Source organism: Cnephaeus nilssonii (assembly GCF_951640355.1).
Source record: "Cnephaeus nilssonii genome assembly, chromosome: 9".
Lineage (NCBI taxonomy): Eukaryota > Metazoa > Chordata > Mammalia > Chiroptera > Vespertilionidae > Cnephaeus > Cnephaeus nilssonii.
In genome coordinates, this window is record NC_137080.1 from 8,318,636 (window position 1) to 8,336,919 (window position 18,284).

The 18,284-nt window shown below is 43.8% G+C and overlaps 1 protein-coding gene across 8 annotated transcripts in view; it reads left to right on the forward strand.

Moving 5' to 3' along the window:
• SYNE1 (spectrin repeat containing nuclear envelope protein 1) overlaps positions 1-18,284 on the forward strand; it is a gene marked incomplete at its 5' end in the record, with an annotated part of 384,290 nt that overhangs the window by 217,396 nt on the left and 148,610 nt on the right. For 7 of the 8 annotated variants that reach the window (XM_079780696.1, XM_079780700.1, XM_079780701.1 and 4 more), the window contains 11 exons: positions 1,587-1,852; positions 3,069-5,229; positions 6,387-6,724; positions 7,181-7,332; positions 8,685-8,896; positions 9,629-9,888; positions 11,209-11,374; positions 11,711-11,866; positions 13,879-14,031; positions 14,656-14,838; positions 16,119-16,256. In XM_079780696.1, the coding sequence (XP_079636822.1) occupies positions 1,587-1,852; positions 3,069-5,229; positions 6,387-6,724; positions 7,181-7,332; positions 8,685-8,896; positions 9,629-9,888; positions 11,209-11,374; positions 11,711-11,866; positions 13,879-14,031; positions 14,656-14,838; positions 16,119-16,256 (4,185 nt within the window). Of the gene's footprint in view, positions 1-1,586; positions 1,853-3,068; positions 5,230-6,386; positions 6,725-7,180; positions 7,333-8,677; positions 8,897-9,628; positions 9,889-11,208; positions 11,375-11,710; positions 11,867-13,878; positions 14,032-14,655; positions 14,839-16,118; positions 16,257-18,284 lie in introns of all 8 variants that reach the window. The other variant, XM_079780698.1, reaches the window with a different exon arrangement.

Genomic DNA, 18,284 nt, shown 5'->3' on the forward strand with positions numbered 1-18,284 from the left:
ACCATATTATACACCTGATACTCATATAATATTGAATGTCAACTGTACTTGAAAAATAAAAATAATAACTAAAAAATGAAAGTAAACATTCAAATAGTTTATTGGAGTTCCAATTGGCCACTTGAATCAAAGGACCCTCACTCTGCACTTTGTTCCTGAACAAGGTGCTGTGGTTTAGCTGATACAACCAGAAGCTTCTAGCTCTAAACACACACAAGCCCTCATCACTTATCATCTTTCATCACAATGTTGCTGAAGTTGCAGGACTGTAAATATACCCATTAATTAAATACATGTTAAATATATAAAATATATAATATACATGTTATATTATATCTATATATATAAAAGCCCAGCAACTGGAATGGCAGAACAACCAGAATGACTGGAACGGCCGGTGGTTATGACATGCACTGCTGGCAGCCAACCAGCCTATCTGGGCCCTGATCGCCCTCCCCCCCCTCTTGCCGGCCTGGCCCCCGATTGGCTCCCAACACCCAGATTAAGGGACAGCTGGCTGGACTCCACCTGTACACAAATTCATTCACCAGGCCCCTAGTATATTTTATATTAATCCTATATAATAAAAGGCTAATATGCAAATTGACTTAACGGTGGCATGACCAGTCACTATGACATGCACTGACCACTAAGGGGCAGACGCTCAATGCAGGAGCTTCCCCCTGGTGATCAGTGTGCTCCCACAGGGGAAGCACAGCTCAGCTAGAAGCCCTAAGCCAGGCTAGGGGCTGGTGAGCGCAGCGGCGGTGGTGGGAGCCTCTCCCGCCTCCACGGCAGCAGTAAGGATGTCCAAATCCTAAGCCATCAGTCGGACATCCCCCAAGGGCTCCCAGACTGCAAGAGGGCGCAGGCCGGGCTGAGGGACACCCCCTCCCCCAGTGCAGAATTTTGTGCACTGGGCCTCTAGTAAACATATATAATATGTTAATATATAAATAATTGAAGCTGTAGGAATGTAAGTGTACCAATCAACTAAATATATATTTGAATATATACTAGGTATTTATTAATGTATATTATATTTGTAATAGAAATATCATTGCTATTCCATGTTTACACATAATTTAATAGAAGATTATTTTAATTTGATTGGAATTGTACCAGATTTTTAACATACTTTAAAATTTATTTTTTCTCTATGAAAGTGAACCATTTATAGTTTCTACTAAAATATTATTTGCATATGCAGAAAAAACAAGATGACTTAACAATAGATGACTTCTTTTTCTCAAAAGCATGAACTTCAAAATTTTTTAGGAAACTAAGGCTGCACTTTAAGATAAAATGTTAGCTTTTTTCCTTAGTGAATATAATATTGTTTCACATTTCTCAGTTTTTCTTTATACTGTTCAAAATTACACAATAAAAGAAAGTACTACATTTATCCTTTGATTCTTATACACTTGGAAATTTGTATTCATAATCATTTTTAGTCTCTCATTGCTCTGCATGACCCATTAATTATACATGCTTAGTTCGTTAGGCTTATTACATCTATGCTTCCCTCTGGATTTATTGGGGAGTTTATTGCAGATTACCTATTTTGTCGGTGTTGTTACCTTTAGGATTTTGTTAAGAAACTGCAGTGCAAACAGGCGTCAGTGACAGCTATTACAGAAAAGGTGGACGAGTTAACCAAGAAGCAGGAGTCTCCTGAACACAAGGAGATCAGTCATCTGAACGACCAGTGGCTGGATCTGTGCCTCCAGTCCAACAGCCTGTGCTTGCAAAGGGAAGAGGACCTCCAGAGGACAAGAGACTACCATGACTGCATGAGCGTCATCGAGGTGTTCTTGGAAAAATTTACTACCGAATGGGATAACTTAGCCAGGTAACAGCAATGCTCTGGCACATCCCAAAATACTAAGCAGGACATTTCTTAATTTCTATAAAAAACGTAAAAGGCCTTTCGATTTTTAACATCGATTTTTAACATCGATTGTCAATCATTATCAATACTGACAAAACATTGTTAAGAAACTCATGTTGCCTGGGTATGGCTCAGTGATGGAGTTTTGACCCATGAATGGTTTGATTCCAGGTCAGGGCACATGCCCGGGTTGCGGTCTTGATTCCCAGTAGGGGTCATGCAGGAGGCATTCTATCAGTGATCCTCTCTTATCATTGATGTTTCTATCCCTCTCTTCCTCTCCCTTCCTCTCTCAGAAATCAATAAAAACATATTAAAAAAGAAAAGAAAAGAAACTCATGTTGTCATATGGATACAGAGCCCTGGTTCTCCTTGCTCACTGTTAATTGAACCAATGGGTAAAGGATGCATATAGGAGGCTACTGATCCATGTTTTCTCTCACATCGATGTCTCTCTCTCCCTCCCCCCCCCCCCCAACCCCTTCTCTTTCCTCTCTCTCTTCCTCTCTCTCTAAAATCAATAAAAGCATATCCTCGGCTGAGGGTTAAAAAATATATATATATATAATATCTGAGTACACAAATGAGTAGCTGAGAGAACCCTTGGTTATGTCTAGATTTCCTGTCTAGCACTATAGTATTTGCTTGAGCTTCTTCTCACAGGAAAGCACATACATCATTGGCCACTTATTAATCTCTTTAAGTGTCATTTTCAAGAATGCAGGGATAAGTGCTTCTCAGTGTCTAATGTTTATACAAGTCATCCAGGGATCTTGTTAATATGCAGATCCTGCTCACTTTGCAAGGGCCAGCGGAAGAAGCTAAAAGCATGTGTCAGACATGTCGGGAGGGCAGTAGGATCCCGGAGAATAGAAAGGAAGTGTGTAGGCCAAGCATGTCAAACTCGCAGCCCATGGGGCACACACATGCCTCGTTTATTTAGCCCATGTTAGCCTTTGAGTTTGGCATGCTTGATGTAGGCCATTTGTTTTGGCCCAACTTCTGATATAGAGATACATGGGTCTTGCATTCCACAGTAATTCCAGCACTTGGGTCAGTAAACTCCAAGTGAAGAACATCCTCTTAAAGGAAATGGAGCAATGTGATAGAACATGGTATGAACAAATACAGATACCGAGCTGGCTAACTTGCTTTGATGTCTTTCGTGTATTTACAGATCCGATGCGGAGAGCACCGCGGTCCACCTGGAAGCTCTGAAGAAGCTGGCGTCGGCCTTGCAGGAGAGGAAGCAGGCCATCGAGGACCTGAAAGACAAAAAGCAGAGCATGATAGAGCACCTGAATTTAGATGACAGGGACTTAGTCAAAGAGCAGACGCGTCACCTTGAACAGCGTTGGTCTCAGCTGGAGGACCTCATTAGTAGGAAAATCCAAGTCTCAGTCGCCAACCTGGAGGAGCTGAGCGTGGTGCAGGCCAGGTTCCAGGAGCTGACGGAGTGGGCGGAGGAGCAGCAGCCCAGCATCGCCGAGGCCCTCAAGCAGAGCCCCCCTCCCGACGTGGCTCCCAACCTTCTCATGGACCACCTCACCGTCTGCAGTGAACTGGAGGCCAAGCAGATGCTCCTGAAATCCCTCACGAAGGACGCGGACAGGGTGATGGTGGATCTCGGCCTGAACGAGCGGCAGGTCGTCCAGAAGGCGCTCTCCGACGCACAGAGGCACGTCCATTGTCTCAGCGAGCTCGTGGGCCAGAGACGCAAGTACCTGAACAAGGCCCTGTCCGAGAAGACCCAGTTTCTCATGGCGCTGTTCCAGGCCACCAGCCAGATCCAGCAGCACGAGCGCAAGGTCATGTTTCGCGAGCACATCTGCCTGTTACCGGACGATGTGAGCAAACAAATTAAAGCCTGCAGGAGCGCCCAGGCCAGCCTCAAGACCTACCAAAACGAAGTCACTGGCCTCTGGGCGCAGGGCCGAGAGTTGATGAAAGGAGCCACGGAGCAGGACAAGGGCGAAGTGCTGGGCAAGCTGCAGGAGCTGCAGGGCGTGTACGACACGGTCCTGCAGAAGTGCAGCCACAGGCTCCAGGAGCTGGAGAAGAGCTTCGTGTCTAGGAAGCACTTCAAGGAAGATTTTGACAAAGCTTGTCACTGGCTGAAACAAGCAGACATTGTCACGTTTCCGGAGATCAACCTCATGAACGACAGTTCAGAGCTTCAGACACAGCTGGCCAAATACCAGCACCTCCTCGAGCAATCTCCGGAGTATGAAAGTCTCCTCCTGACCCTGCAGAGGACCGGGCAGGCCATGCTGCCGTCACTGAGCGAAGTCGATCATTCCTACCTCGACGAGAAGCTGAACGCTCTGCCCCAGCAGTTCAACGTCATTGTCGCCTTGGCTAAAGACAAGTTCTACAAGGTCCAGGAAGCCATTCTCGCCCGGAAAGAGTACGCTTCCTTGATCGAGCTGACCACCCAGTCTCTGAGCGAGCTGGAGGACCAGTTCTCACAGACGAGCCCAGTGCCCAGCGCCCTGACGGTGGAGGAGGCGCTGTGCCTTCAGGAGGGGTGCAGGGCTCTGCTGGGCGAGGTGGCGGGCCTGGGGGACGCCGTGGATGAGCTGAACCAGAAGAAGGAAAGCTTCCGCAGCACAGGGCAGCCCTGGCAGCCCGACAGGATGCTGCAGCTCGTCACCTCGTACCACCGGCTGAAGCGGCAGACCGAGCAAAGGGCGAGCTTACTGGAGGACACCACGGCTGCGTATCAAGAGCACGAGAAGATGCGCCAGCAGCTGCGGAAACAGCTGGAGGCGGTGCAGGCAGAGCAGGCCCAGGTGAACGAAGAGACGCTCCCCGCGGAGGAGAAGCTCAAGCTGTATCACTCCCTGGCGGGCAGCCTTCAGGACTCGGGGATCCTGCTCAAACGCATGGCCATGCATCTCGAAGATCTCGTCCCACACCTCAACCCCTCGGCTTACGAGACAGCCAAGCAGCAGATCCAGGCCTGGCAGGAGGAGTTGACGCAGCTGACTTCCGCCATCGGTGCCACCGTGACCGAGTGTGAGAGCCGCATGGTGCAGAGCATAGACTTCCAGACCGAGCTGAGCCGCTCCCTGGACTGGCTGAGGGGTGTGCAGGCGGAACTCAGCGGGCCCGTGAGCCTGGACCCGAACCTCCGGGACATCCAGGAGGAGATCAGGAAGGTCCAGATTCATCAGGAAGAGGTGCAGTCTAGCCTGAGGATAATGAAGGCCCTGAGCGACAAGGAGAAGGCGAGGGTCACCAAGGCCAAGGAGCTGATTTCCTCCGAATTACAGCACGCGCTGGCCGAGCTCTCAGAGCTGGACGGGGCCATTCAGGAAGCTTTACGCACCAGACAGGTGGGTACGAGGGCTCCTTATCCCCACTCTGCTTATTTGTAGACGCCTGTGAGATATTTGTGTGTTGTTGTTGTGTGTTTTTTGTTGTTGTTTGTTAGAATTGCTTCCTTAAATATTTCTTTTATGATACTATATAGAATCATCTTTAACTGAAGGTGACTCAAAAGGATGTTTTTATTGTTTACGGTTGTGGTATTCATTTCACGTGATTTCCATGTTGGCCTCACTTAGTTATAATACAGTAACCCCTGCTACCTCTCACCTTTATGAGAGGTAATAAATGATAGCACTAATGGAATTAATACCACATTAAGTACATTAGTAATAAAATAAACAAATTAACAATGATGAATTAGTGATGCCTTTTTTAAGCAATGCAAAACTTGGCATTTATAAGATTCGTATGGATGAAGAATCTCCAAAAGGAGAGAGGCAGATGGATGCTACAGCCCTGACCCTGATGCTGAGCCATGTTTTTTTCTGGGGTCTCCCATCAGTTGCCCCATCTGTTCACCCCTTCCTCGGGGAGGAGTGCTTCTCTTGCTTCCCTGTGGCACCACAGAAGTGAGACTAGAATATTCATCATGACTTTACTTGGGGATAAAGAAACGAGAGCTGCACAGAATGTGGGAGTATAGATATCTCTTTAAGATAATGATTTTGTTTCCTTTGGATAAGTACCCAGAAGTGAAATTGCTGGATCATCTGGTAGTTGTACTGTATTTAATTTCTCAAGGAACTTCCATACTGTTGTCCACAGTGACTGTACTGGCTTACATTCCCACTGGTGTTATTATACTTCTAACCAACAGAGGCAGTACTCCACTTGGGTAAATATTCAGTCTGCCACATATTACTAAGCATGACTGTATGTATAGGATGACGTACACATGTGAGAGAAAGTCTCAGAACTAGTCAAGATACCAGTATACATTTCTATTTCATTTCTGTCCCTGTTTACATATTTTAACTATAATAATAAAATTATAGCAAAATTGGCAGAAGGGAAAACAATGGATTACACACACACAAAAAAAATCCACCAACTTTTCAGTTCACTTATACACATACATCCACATGACAAAGGACTGGAAAAGAAATGGAAACATTCAATGATTTCCTGAGGGTTGATTGTGTTTGTAATTACTATGTTTCAGGCTACGTTGACTCAAATATATAGTCAATGTCAAAGGTACTATCAAGTGTTCCAAGCCGCGAGCGACTGGCTTGAGGATGCCCACGAAATGCTGCAGCTGGCAGGCACCGGCCTGGACGTGGAGAGTGCGGAGGACAGTCTCAGGAGCCACACGGAGTTTTTCAGCGCAGAGGACCAGCTCCAGAGTAACCTGGAGGAGCTCCACGGCCTGGCCGCCAACCTTGACCCACTCCTCAAGCCAACTGCCAAAGAGGAGCTCGCGCAGAAAATGACGTCCCTGGAGGAGAAGAGCCGGAGGGTGATCCAGGACTCCCACGCCCAGCTAGATCTCTTGCGGAGGTATCGGAGTGGTTTTATTCTCTGTATTCAAGTGAAATGTGAGGGGTTCTATTTATTTTTTATTTTTTAAATATATTTTTATTGATTTCAGAGAGGAAGAAAGAGGGAGAGATAGAAACATCAATGATGAGAGAGAATCATTGATCGGCTGCCTCTTGCACCCCGCCCCCCCCCCCACTGGGGATGGAGCCCAGAACCCAGGCATATGCCCTGACTGGGAATCGAACCGTGACCTCCTGGTTCCTAGGTTGATGCTCAACCACTGAGCCACACCAGCTGGGCAGAAGTATGAGGTGTTTTGAAATGAATTTTCACACGGAAAAGAGGAATATACTAATGATGAACATCCACGCCTAAGTTCATTCTTCTCTCTTGAGCGCCATTAGGCATATTGATGTCAGAGCTCTGTGCCTGGGATTTGATGTTGCTGATGGGTTTTTGTTGGACCTTTCCAAGGTGTGCGGCTCAGTGGCAGGATTACCAGAAAGCAAGGGAAGAGGTTATCGAATTGATGAATGATGCCGAAAAGAAATTGTCTGAATTTTCTTTATTGAAGACTTCTTCCGGTCGTGAAGCAGAAGGAAAACTGTCCGAGCACAAGGCTAGTTGTGTTGTTGTTTTTAATGTCCTTTCATTGTCTTTGTAAAGGGTCTCTGTGATACTGCAGTTCCAGAATCAGGTCAATCCAGCTTCACCGGGGCTCCTTAAACATGGAAAGGACACATTAAGCATGTTTCATAGCAGTTTTTACTTAATTGCATGCTGTCTGTCACTTTTTTAGGATTCAGTTGGAAGTGCATGGCTAGGTTTAAAAAAACATTCAGAGCAATTGCTTCTGATAAAGTGTGATGCAATGAATCCCAGTAAATCCTTTCTGGCAATAACTTAGATTAATTCAAATATAATTTCACAATTAGTAGCTGAGTCACCCTCATATATCATCCTATCTAATAAAAGAGTAATATGCAAATTGACCATCACTCCAGCACACCAGATGGCTGCCCCCATGTGGACACAAGATGGCCAGCAGGGGAGGGCAGTTGGGAGGGACCAGGCCTGCAAGGGAGGGCAGTTGTGGGCAATCAGGCCAGCAGGGGAGGACAGTTTGGAGGGACCAGGTCTGCAGGGGAGGGCAGTTAGGGGCAAACAGGCTGGCAGGGCATCAATCAGGCTGTCAGGGGAATGGTTAGGGGGTGATTAGGCTGGCAGGCAGAAGCGGTTAGGGGCAATCAGGAAGGCAGGGAGGCAAGCAGTTGGGAGCCAGCAGTTCTGGATTGTGAGAGGGATGTCTGACTGTCCATTTACGCCAAATCCCAGTAGGCCTGCAGCGGAGGACAGTTAGGGGCAACCAGGCTGGCAGGGGATCAGTTAGGAGCTGATCAGGCTGGCAGGCAAGTGGTTAGGGGGTGATCAGGTTGGCATGCAGAAGCAGTTAGGGGCAATCAGTCAGGCAGGCAGGCAAGCGGTTGGGAGCCAGTAGTCCTGAGATTGGGCCTAAATGGGCAATCAGACATCCCTTGAGGGGTCCCAGAATGGAGATGGTGCAGGCTGGGCTGAGGGGCATCCCCCTCCCTCCCTCCCCCCCCCCCTCCCTCCCTCCCCCCCCTCCCCCCCCATGCACGAATTTCGTGCACCGGGCCTCTGGTAGCAATATAAGATAGATTATACCATCCTTAAATACTAAACTCGTTCCCTTATATTTTTGCTGCCTTTTAAAAATGGGAGAATTTCATCTCAAGTAGCAAATAAACTTTGGTTTTCAATAAATAAATATTTACCTTGCCTCTTTCAAAAAAGAATCCAAGCCTAACTCAATGAAGAATTCCATGTAAAAGTAAAAGAATATATGTTGGGCATTTCCTTTTGCAGGTCATCGTGGGCTTTACTCAAATCCATAGAACTTTTGTAAAAAATCTCTCCCTCTCCCTCACCCTCTTCTCCTCCCCACCTTAGGCTTTAGTGTCAGGGGTTCACTCTTTCCACGAGAAAATCGTGGCCCTGGAGGGTAAGGCTTCACAACTGGAGAAGGCTGGAAACGACGCGAGCAAAGCGACCATCGGCAGGTCCATGACCACGGTCTGGCAGCGCTGGGCGCGGCTGCGGGCGGTGGCGCAGGACCAGGAGAAGATCCTGGAGGACGCAGCGGAGGCGTGGGGGAGCCTCAGCAATAAGGTGGTTTCCTTCATTCATGGGCTCCTGACCGCTTCCTCCCTGATGCTCACGTGTTTTGAAAAGCAGCATTTGGCTTCTGTTTTAAATTGGCTTTACGAAAGTAAAAAGTGTTTTCCCCCACATCTCTATTCAATGGCATGAAAACCAAATGATGAAACACTGTACAATATGCCATCTGCGATTTAGTCCCAAGTCAGGGTCCAATCATTTTAATAAGAAAACCAAGAAATTAAATTTTGAAAGGAGGACAAGCCCCCTTGTCCTCCATTTGCCAGTTTCTCAGTGAAACGTTCTTACCTGGCCCTGAAAAATTATAAAATACGTCTTTCTTTGCCATGGAAATGAGCAGGAATTTAACCAATGTCCCAAGTCCTATATTAATTTTTTTCATCTTTTACGTAGGATTCAATGTTTTAAGACACATCTTCCTTTATAAATATTGGAGTTTTTCATTTGTCCTTTACTTAAAACACACACACATTTTTTTCTATGCTATGTAATGTCTGATAGCCCTGATATTATTTTGAGATTAAAGCTTTAAACCCAGAATTATAAAGATGGCTTTTCCTTTCATGTCAAGAAAATTGTCCAGGCTTTAGTTTCCTGGAATTTGGAGTTCACACCCTCATCTTTAATGAGCTTTGACGCACTAGTGTGAAATGTGTATTTGTAGGAGTTGCCCCATGTGTTCAGTTTATTTTCTGGCTTCATGTTACATACGTTTTCCATCAGGTTAAGAAAGCCACTGACATGATCCATCAGCTGGAAGGTAAATCACCAGGAAGTTCGGCCGAGAAAGCCTCAAAAGCGGAACTCTTGGCTCTCCTGGAGCATCACGACGCCTTCACCCTGGAGCTGGACCAGCAGCAGGCGGCCCTAGGCATGCTGCGGCAGCAGGCGCTGAGCATGCTCCCCGACGGGGCCGCTCCATCCCCCGGGCAGGAGCCGCCCGTCATGCAGCAAATCACGGCCATGCAAGATCGGTGCCTGAAGTAAGTGTACGCCCTTCCTTCTCTGTCCCTGAACCCGGCCATGGCCCAAAGGGATGAGTGTGGTTTTAGAGTCTGGGGGTGCTCCATCATGCCACCTTACAATTGTGGGGGGCGGTGGGGGAATCTGTTCCCTTCATCCCTGCTTCCCATTTTTCCTAGCTCTTCAATTATTTATCTGACAAACACATATCCAGTAGTATTTAGAAATACAGGGGTGAACCGCACAGATTCAGTGGGTGCCTTCACGCTGTTCACAGTCAAGCAGCAAAGAAGGGCAACGACAGGGGCCGTTTGGGTAAAGCATGGAAAAGGTGAGAAAGGGACACAAAGCGGAGGCAGGGAACCCCGGAGGGCAGGCAAGGAAGGCTCCGCTCAGCTGAAGACGGAGCAGCTTGCGCGAGGCAGCGAGGGGAGAGGAGACTTTTGCAAAGACGGGGGTAGCCTGTAAGAAACCTTGGAAGTAAGCATGTCACTTTCAGGGAACTGTTGGGTGATGCAGCTCTTCCTGAGAAACAAAGCTTGAAAGCGAAACAATTGAGAGCTACTTAGAACCTAGTTCTGAAAAGCTTGATAACTCACTGGCTAACCTGGATGACTGAGAGATTAGAACAAGGGTGATGCCAAAGTTCAGGCAAATAAGCCTTTTCGAACTTGGTAGATAGAGGAAGGTAAACTTAATGATACATAACCAGCCTGATTCACTTATGGGGCCAGAGAAGAAATGTCAATAGATCATTTAACTGCTGTATTAGCGACTATTGTTCATACATGTCCTACATCCACCTCTTCAGTTATAGATGAATTCAGGGTAATTGGGCTCCACTTTTTAACCAAATTTACGTCAATTCAAAGAAAGACTTACAATTTGGATGTTGAACATTTATTAACTGTAAAATTTCCAAAGCTTAACTTCAAAGACTGGTTTCTAATAGCCACAGATATTCCAATTACACATTACTTTTAAAGGCTGATGACCCAGATTCATGTGAGTAGATTTCCGGAGAGAAACTAAATAAACAATGTCCCGGTTATTTTACATAGAACATTAACTGCAATGTAGTAGCATGGAAGTGTGTCAGTTCTCAATTTTCCAGGGAAAAATCATTCACTTCACCTGATGTATATTCTTCCAGTATACTTGAACCAAACGTAAGTCTTACTGAAAATTAGCTGACAGTTTTGGGGACATGTATTTACTTGCAGAAAGATCTGAGATTTCACCTTTTAAAAAATGTCTGTTTTGGATAATATAATGCTGTGAGCTAGGGGTTCCTTTCATTTCCAGTTCACTTCTGCTTTCTCCCTGAACTGTTTCTGAAGCATGCAGGAGAAAGTGAGGAGTAACGGGAAGGTGGTGAAGCAGGAGCTGAAGGACCGAGAAGGGGTGGAGACGCAAATCAATTCTGTGAAATCCTGGGTTCGGGAAACGAAGGAATATTTGGAGAATCCAACAATAGAAATAGATGCTCAGCTTGAAGAACTTCAGGTACAAAACTCTCCTCATTCCTTGTACCCATCATTAAAAAATTGCCCTGATTTTAATATGACACATTTGCTTAGATTCAATGAAATATTGAATTAAAAGTTTTCAGAAATGTGTTATATAAAAGGCTTTTAGTATTATTGGATGGGGTTTTTGTTTGTTCTGTATAAAGTGGTTATGTTTCTTATTCAGAGGCTAAAGAAAAGTTTGGTTTTTCTTAGGATGTTTCTCTAATTCCACACTTAATCGTGTATTGATGGACAATACATTGTCATGTCTCTATACCCATGGAAATTTCTTTAGGCTCCCAGACATTTCTTGTTTTGATCTTTCCTTCAGATTCTTCTAACAGAAGCCACAAAGCACCGACAGAACATTGAGACAGTAGCCGAGGAGCAGAAGACCAAGTACCTGGGTCTTTATGCTATTCTACCTTCTGAGCTCTCCCTGCAGCTAGCGGAGGTGGCATTGAACCTAGGAACTGTCCATGACCAGGTAAACCCGTGCCCAAGAAAGAGTGCTTTTCCCTTCTTTTATAGGCTCAGCGTTCTTGTACAAGAGTTCTTGATTTTCACAACTACATCTTTATGAATATAGAGTTTAAAATCTGATCAGCATAAAATAATACTATTACCCTGGACAGTGTGCTCAATGGTTAGAGTGTGTACCTGCACACTGAAGAGTTGCAGGTTCAATTTCCCATCAAGGGCATGTATATGGGGTGCAAGTTTGCTCCCTGTCCCCTATTTGGGGTGCATGCAGTAGGCAGTCAGTTGATGTGTCTCTTTCACATCATTGTTTCTCTCTCTCCCTTCCCCCTCCCTCCCTTATACTCTCTCTGAAAAAGCAATGGAAAAAATATCCTCAGTTGAGGATTAACAAAACAAAAAAAATACTGTTAAATTAGATAAAACATACACACACCAGATGATCACAGACATGAACAATAATCTATAATAATAAAAGGTTAATATGCTAATTAGACTGGACATCTTCCAGACAACCTTCTGGACATCCTTCCGGACAAAGCCATGGTGGCAGGGCCGAGGTAGAGCTGGTTAGGGGCAATCAGGCTGGCAGGGAAGAGCAGTTAGGGGGATCTGGCTGGCAGGGGAGAGCAGTTAGGGGGGTCAGGCTGGCAGGGGAGAGCAGTTAGGGGGATCAGCTGGGCAGGGGAGAGCAGTTAGGGCAGTGGTTCTCAACCTTTCTAATGCTGTGACCCTTTAATATAGTTCCTCATGTTGTGGTGACCCCCAACCATAAAATTATTTTCATTGCTACTTCATAACTGTAATGTTGCTACTGTTAATGAATCGTAATGTAAATATCTGTGTTTTCTGACCCACAGGTTGAAAACTGCTAGCAGGGTCACCTAAGACCATCAGAAAACACAGATATTTACATTATGATTCATAACAGTAGCAACATTACAGTTATGAAGTAGCAACGAAAATAATCTTATGGGGTCACCACAACATGAGGAACTGTATTAAAGGGTCGCAGCATTAGAAAGGTTAAGAACCACTAAGTTAGGGCGATCAGGCGGGCAGGCAGGTGAGTGGTTAGGAGCCAGTGGTCCCAGATTGCGAGAGGGTGCAGGCTGGGCTGAGAGATGACAATCCCCACCCCCCCCCCCCCCCGCCCGCACCGCCACATGCATAAATTTCATGCACCGGGCCTCTAGTGTCATATAATTAGAAATAACTTATCTGCTTTCCCTTAACTTTATATATAAAAAAAAAAAAAGACTTAACGGAACAACAACAAAAATAAGATATTTCCATGTGTTTAACAAATATTCATTGAGTGCCCAGAGGCTACCAGTCATCCTTCTAGATGTATTGCAGCCTTTCATTTATACAAAGAGAAAATTCCTTTACCTTCTTTCCTTTGGCATTTTATCATAAGCAAAAGTATGAATATTTGTTATTAAGTCAAACCACAGCCATTAGAAACGTGTAAATGTTAACTGTTCTTTTTCGCCTTCCACTGGAGGTGCTTAAGTTCTCTTGTCATCCTGTAGGGACGCGATTGCAAAGTTAGACAGAGTTACCAGGTCATTAGCAGCTGCTCATGGAAAGGTGCTTGGAAACATATGTGCGTTCCAATTATAGGGAAAGAGGTTGCATATTATGAAGAAAAATTCTTAGAGGAGGAGTCTGTGCGCTGAAGATCACAGTGTTAGTAAACAGAGATTCAAACTCAGCTATCTACATAGCCATCTATGAAGACGCTAAATATTTGATGAGTGAATCACTGTACATGTGTTGCTTGTTTTGTTCCTTTACTGAAAGAGCAGCAGAAAGACCTGCAGCGAAGGCATGAAGATGGGGGAGGGGAGGCTGCATGGAAAACATGGGAGTTTGTAACTACAGGGGCTGCTTCGACAAAGCTCACAGATGCCAAAGCAGCAGGAACCACCTGAAATCCCTTGTCAACACTGAGGTTTTTAGTATGTTACCCAATTTTAACCATGCTTGGTTTTGCTGTTCTCATTGATTGTTTAGATCCAGGACAAAGTAAAACAAATTGAACAGAGCAAGGCCACAAGCCAGGAGTTCAGCCGGCAAATTCAGAAGATAACCAAAGATCTCACAACTATTCTAACTAAGCTGAGAGCAAAGACAGATAACTTAGTTCAAGCTAAAACTGACCAAAAGGTAAGGAAAGAGAACTGGGAACATAAGGAGTGCTGCTGAATACATTCAGTACCTTTTTGGAGTTAGTACATTTTGGGAATATCTTTGTTAACAAAAAAAAAGGGGGGGCTTTTTGATCAGCAAGCTTCATTAAAACCAGACAGTAAAGAGAGGCAATAAAGAAACTCTATAAATATGATAGCATAGATCTATTTACATGATATAATTTATCATCACAATTGAACTTTACTCATAAATATACATGCATGTGTGGGTAAGCAGGAGAAGTGGCAGAGAACTAAATGATGAGTTAGGAATACGGGTATGTCAATACCAAAGTGAAGGGTGTTCTTGGGAGCTAAATCTGAGGTCTCACTCTGCTGATGAGTTAAGTGACTAATCCTCTTGGGTGGAGCAGAAGGAAAATGTTACTGCTCCCAGCCTCAGAGGAAATAAACACCAGGGTTGCAAAACATCCTGCTCTGACTTCCAACCCAAGAAATGGGAATGACCTGATCATGGTCATACCAATTATTTGTATTTATCTTATACAAAGATCATTGAATATCATCCTTCTGAACTTGAAAGATCTGGAGACATTTATTTCCTGTAGTCTGATGTTCTTTCATTTTGATGACCATCTAGGTGCTAGGGGAGGAACTGGATGCCTGTAACTTAAAGTTAATGGAACTGGATGGAGCAGTACAAAAGTTCTCGGAACAGAATGGCCAACTGGGGAAGCCGCTGACCAAGAAGGTCGGGAAACTGATGGAACTCCACCAGCAGACCAGCAGACAGGCCGAGACTCGGTCCTTCAAGCTCAGCCAGGTAAGTGTTCCAGGCCAGGAATCCAACTTCTCAAGCGCAGAAATTCTCTGTTCTGTTTTCCTCTTTTGAAGATAAATAAAAAGATGATCTTGACAATGGTGAGAATAATTTATTAAGAGTAGCTTATTTCACACCGCACCTGTGTTCCTAAGAATTAGACATACAGATCCTGCCTTTATTTGATATCAAGCCGTATTATAAATTCATTGACAAAGGTGGTCATGTAAGTACACTTTTGGGGTGAATATTTTGTAAACTGGGAAAGTATTTTGTAAAATGAATATTCATCCATTAACATATTTCACAATTCAGTTTGTGTGAATTCAAGTATCTTAAAGTAAGATATGTATATAGATATACAGATAATATTTAATAGCTATCATTTACTTAACAGGTTCAAGTCACACACATCCATCATAATTGTTGAGTATAGACTCAACTTTTGCTAATCAATTGTGTATGTTTTCTGTAACCAGGGACGAGTTAAATTAGAATTTGGCAACCAATGAATGACAATATTGAAAGCTGGAATGCCATAATCCCCGCCTTCAGTGAGGATGGAGTACAGAAGGGAGGAGGCAGAAAAGGGAGCTAGATAGATGAATAAGAGATAAGAAGAGAGAACTTTCTTTAAAGACAGATTATTCAAACATATGAAGTACTTGGACTTTATCCTAAAGTCACTGGGAAGTCCTTGAAATATTTTCAGCAAGGACATGCTTTTTCATGATACCTTTTGTAAACTAAAAAAGGGGGAAGGATTCCTATGAAAAGTAACCTCACTTGGTGCCAATTGTAAGTTACTAACTGGGCAGGTCATGGTGGGTAGTCACACTCCAGGCCTATAACTTCTTTAGTGAAAGTTTTTAAGCCACCTCTCCCTGTCCACTGTTCTTGTGCTTCTAGAATAGCACACCTTTAAAATAAACGGTAACCAAGATAGCCTATAATCTTGTTAACTACCCTGTAATCCAATCACCACCTTCTAATCTCCTCCAATCTTCCTTACATACCCACCTTCATTTTTAAAAGAAGCTGCAAAGCTGTTATTCTGTGGAGCCTTTGAGATCTTGCTCCCTGACATAGGTCATCAGTTACCTCAAATAAACTAATAAAAATTCTCTATGGGTTTGGATATTTCTTATGTTGACACTTTAAATATCTCAGATATTATAATGATCAACTATAGGACTATTATATACAGAAAGAGACAAAAAACTGATTTAAAGCTCAAGAAATAGAGGTTTCATTTGTTATCTGAATGTTAATGATTTTTTTAGGCAACATCACATTTAGAAGAATACAATGAACTGCTTGAATTCATTTTGAAGTGGATTGACAAAGCTAAAGTATTGGTACATGCAAAGATTGTGTGGAATTCTGCAAAACAGCTTCGGGAACAATACATGTCACATCAGGTAACTTGGGAAAAAATAGTTTTCAAAGAGTAACTAAAGGAGCAACTTAATTTAAGTGACGAAACTGAGAAAATTTAGAGGAAATTTAGAGGTCCATGATGCCAAATTACTGTAAATGCCAGATAAAAAAAAAAAAAAAAAAAAAAAAGCTAAGGTAGCCCAATGACTTGTCCAGTTGTTTGACAGTAGCTACCTATGAGATTTCATAAGACTGTAAAAATAAATGGATACCTTCTATCTCCCCTATACTTTCCTTTCTCAAGACAAAAATAATTGCTTCATTTTTTTCCTGCTTCTTTGAAACAGTTATATGCTGGGATACTGTGGGGAATTCTTCCGGATGAAGAGATGTAGTGACCGACAGAAGGATGATTAGGCTAGAGTCAGACTCATAGGAAAACCAAGCTCTGCCACTTAGGGCGGTGTGATTTGGAAGAAACTACTTTCCCTCTCTGAATTCAGTCTTCCCATCAATACGATGGAGATGCAAGTGATGTATACTGCAGAATTAGTAGGAGATCAAATGGTGTAACTCATGTGCAGACATTAAGCACCTTATCTGACGCCTGGGTGTTGAGCTCTCCGGCCTCCGCCTCTGAGCCCTCTGCCTGGCCTGTCTCCTGGTCTTCCACAGGAAGTAGCGGTCAGAAATGAGTCCGCATCACAAGGTGGCCACATTGCTTCATTTCCTCTGCAGTTTTCTCTGGGGCATGTCATCCAGGAAATTATTTCATTCTTTTATAACTCAGGTTTGAAGTAGATATAGATATCTAACAGCCCAGTTATCTTGCAGTAAAAGACAGAATGCCTTTTAAGTTACATGGATACCCTCAAGTATTCTAGATTTTTCTCTTTCTTTTATTCTGATTTCTGTATGCTTATGTCTTTTAAATCTATCCTCTTTTCTATTCCAGTTGACAGGATTCTAAGATTAAAGCCTCATTTGCTCCCTGGACTTCTTTAACAGGCTTCTAATTGGTTTCCTGTACCCACAATCTTTCTTCTCTAATCAATCGCACACACTCGTCTCAATAAATCTTCCCTTAACAACCCCAATCTTCTACTTGAGGATATGCTTACATATTAACAGGCAAGACTTATGATACAACTGGTTGTAAACAATGAAAAGAATATTCAGCCTCATTAGAAGTCTACAAATACAAATTTAAGAGAGAGAACACATTTTAACAATCAAGGTAACACTGTTTGTTAAAGTTTATATTTAAAGAAGCGAGAGCTCTCATGTACTCCTGGGAACATGATAAAATCTCTTTGAAAAACAATTGGCAGACTGGATCATGATCATCAGAATGTTCCTACTCTGTGGTCCACAATGTAGAAAATATTTTATGCGGGATTAGTCACGAGAGTGGAATTTTAAAAGGAAACATAAATGTCAGTTCACTTTTCTGAGTAAATTTTTGGATATAATAGAATATAATGCAATTTTTATAACAACCATAAAGGCTTTTTTTTTTCAAATAACTCCTGTGCTCATTTGTTTATTCAAAAAACATTTATAAAGTATTTTTCAAAGGTAGGAATTTCAGGAGGCACTTGGAGTACAAACAGTATTTCCTGTCCCTGCCCCGAGGGAGTTGATAATTAAAGGGCCAGATCTAGACAATAACACTCCAGGTGATGGTGATGCAGGCATTAAGGGATCAAGTTGCCTAAGGATCCCACAGAAGGTGCTCCACCCAGACTGCAGGGTTTGAGAAGGTGAAAGAATTGTCCTCAGGAATAGGTGATTCTGCGCTGTCCTAACAGGCAGGCAGCCCGCCACTGTAGTATGAGAGTGAGGGAGCTCCGTGTGGTGCACTGGAAGGAACAATCTGGGGAGGCGGCCTGGAGGAGGGGGCTGGAAGAAAGAGGCCTCGGAGATTAGAGTAGAGAGCGAACGAAAGGCAGATCATGGAAGCTGGGTAAGCACTTGGACTTGATCCTAAACTCACTCTGAAGCCTTTGACAGATGTTCTGCAGGCAAGTGACAAGTACAGACTTGTGTTTTTAAGAAAGATGACTAAA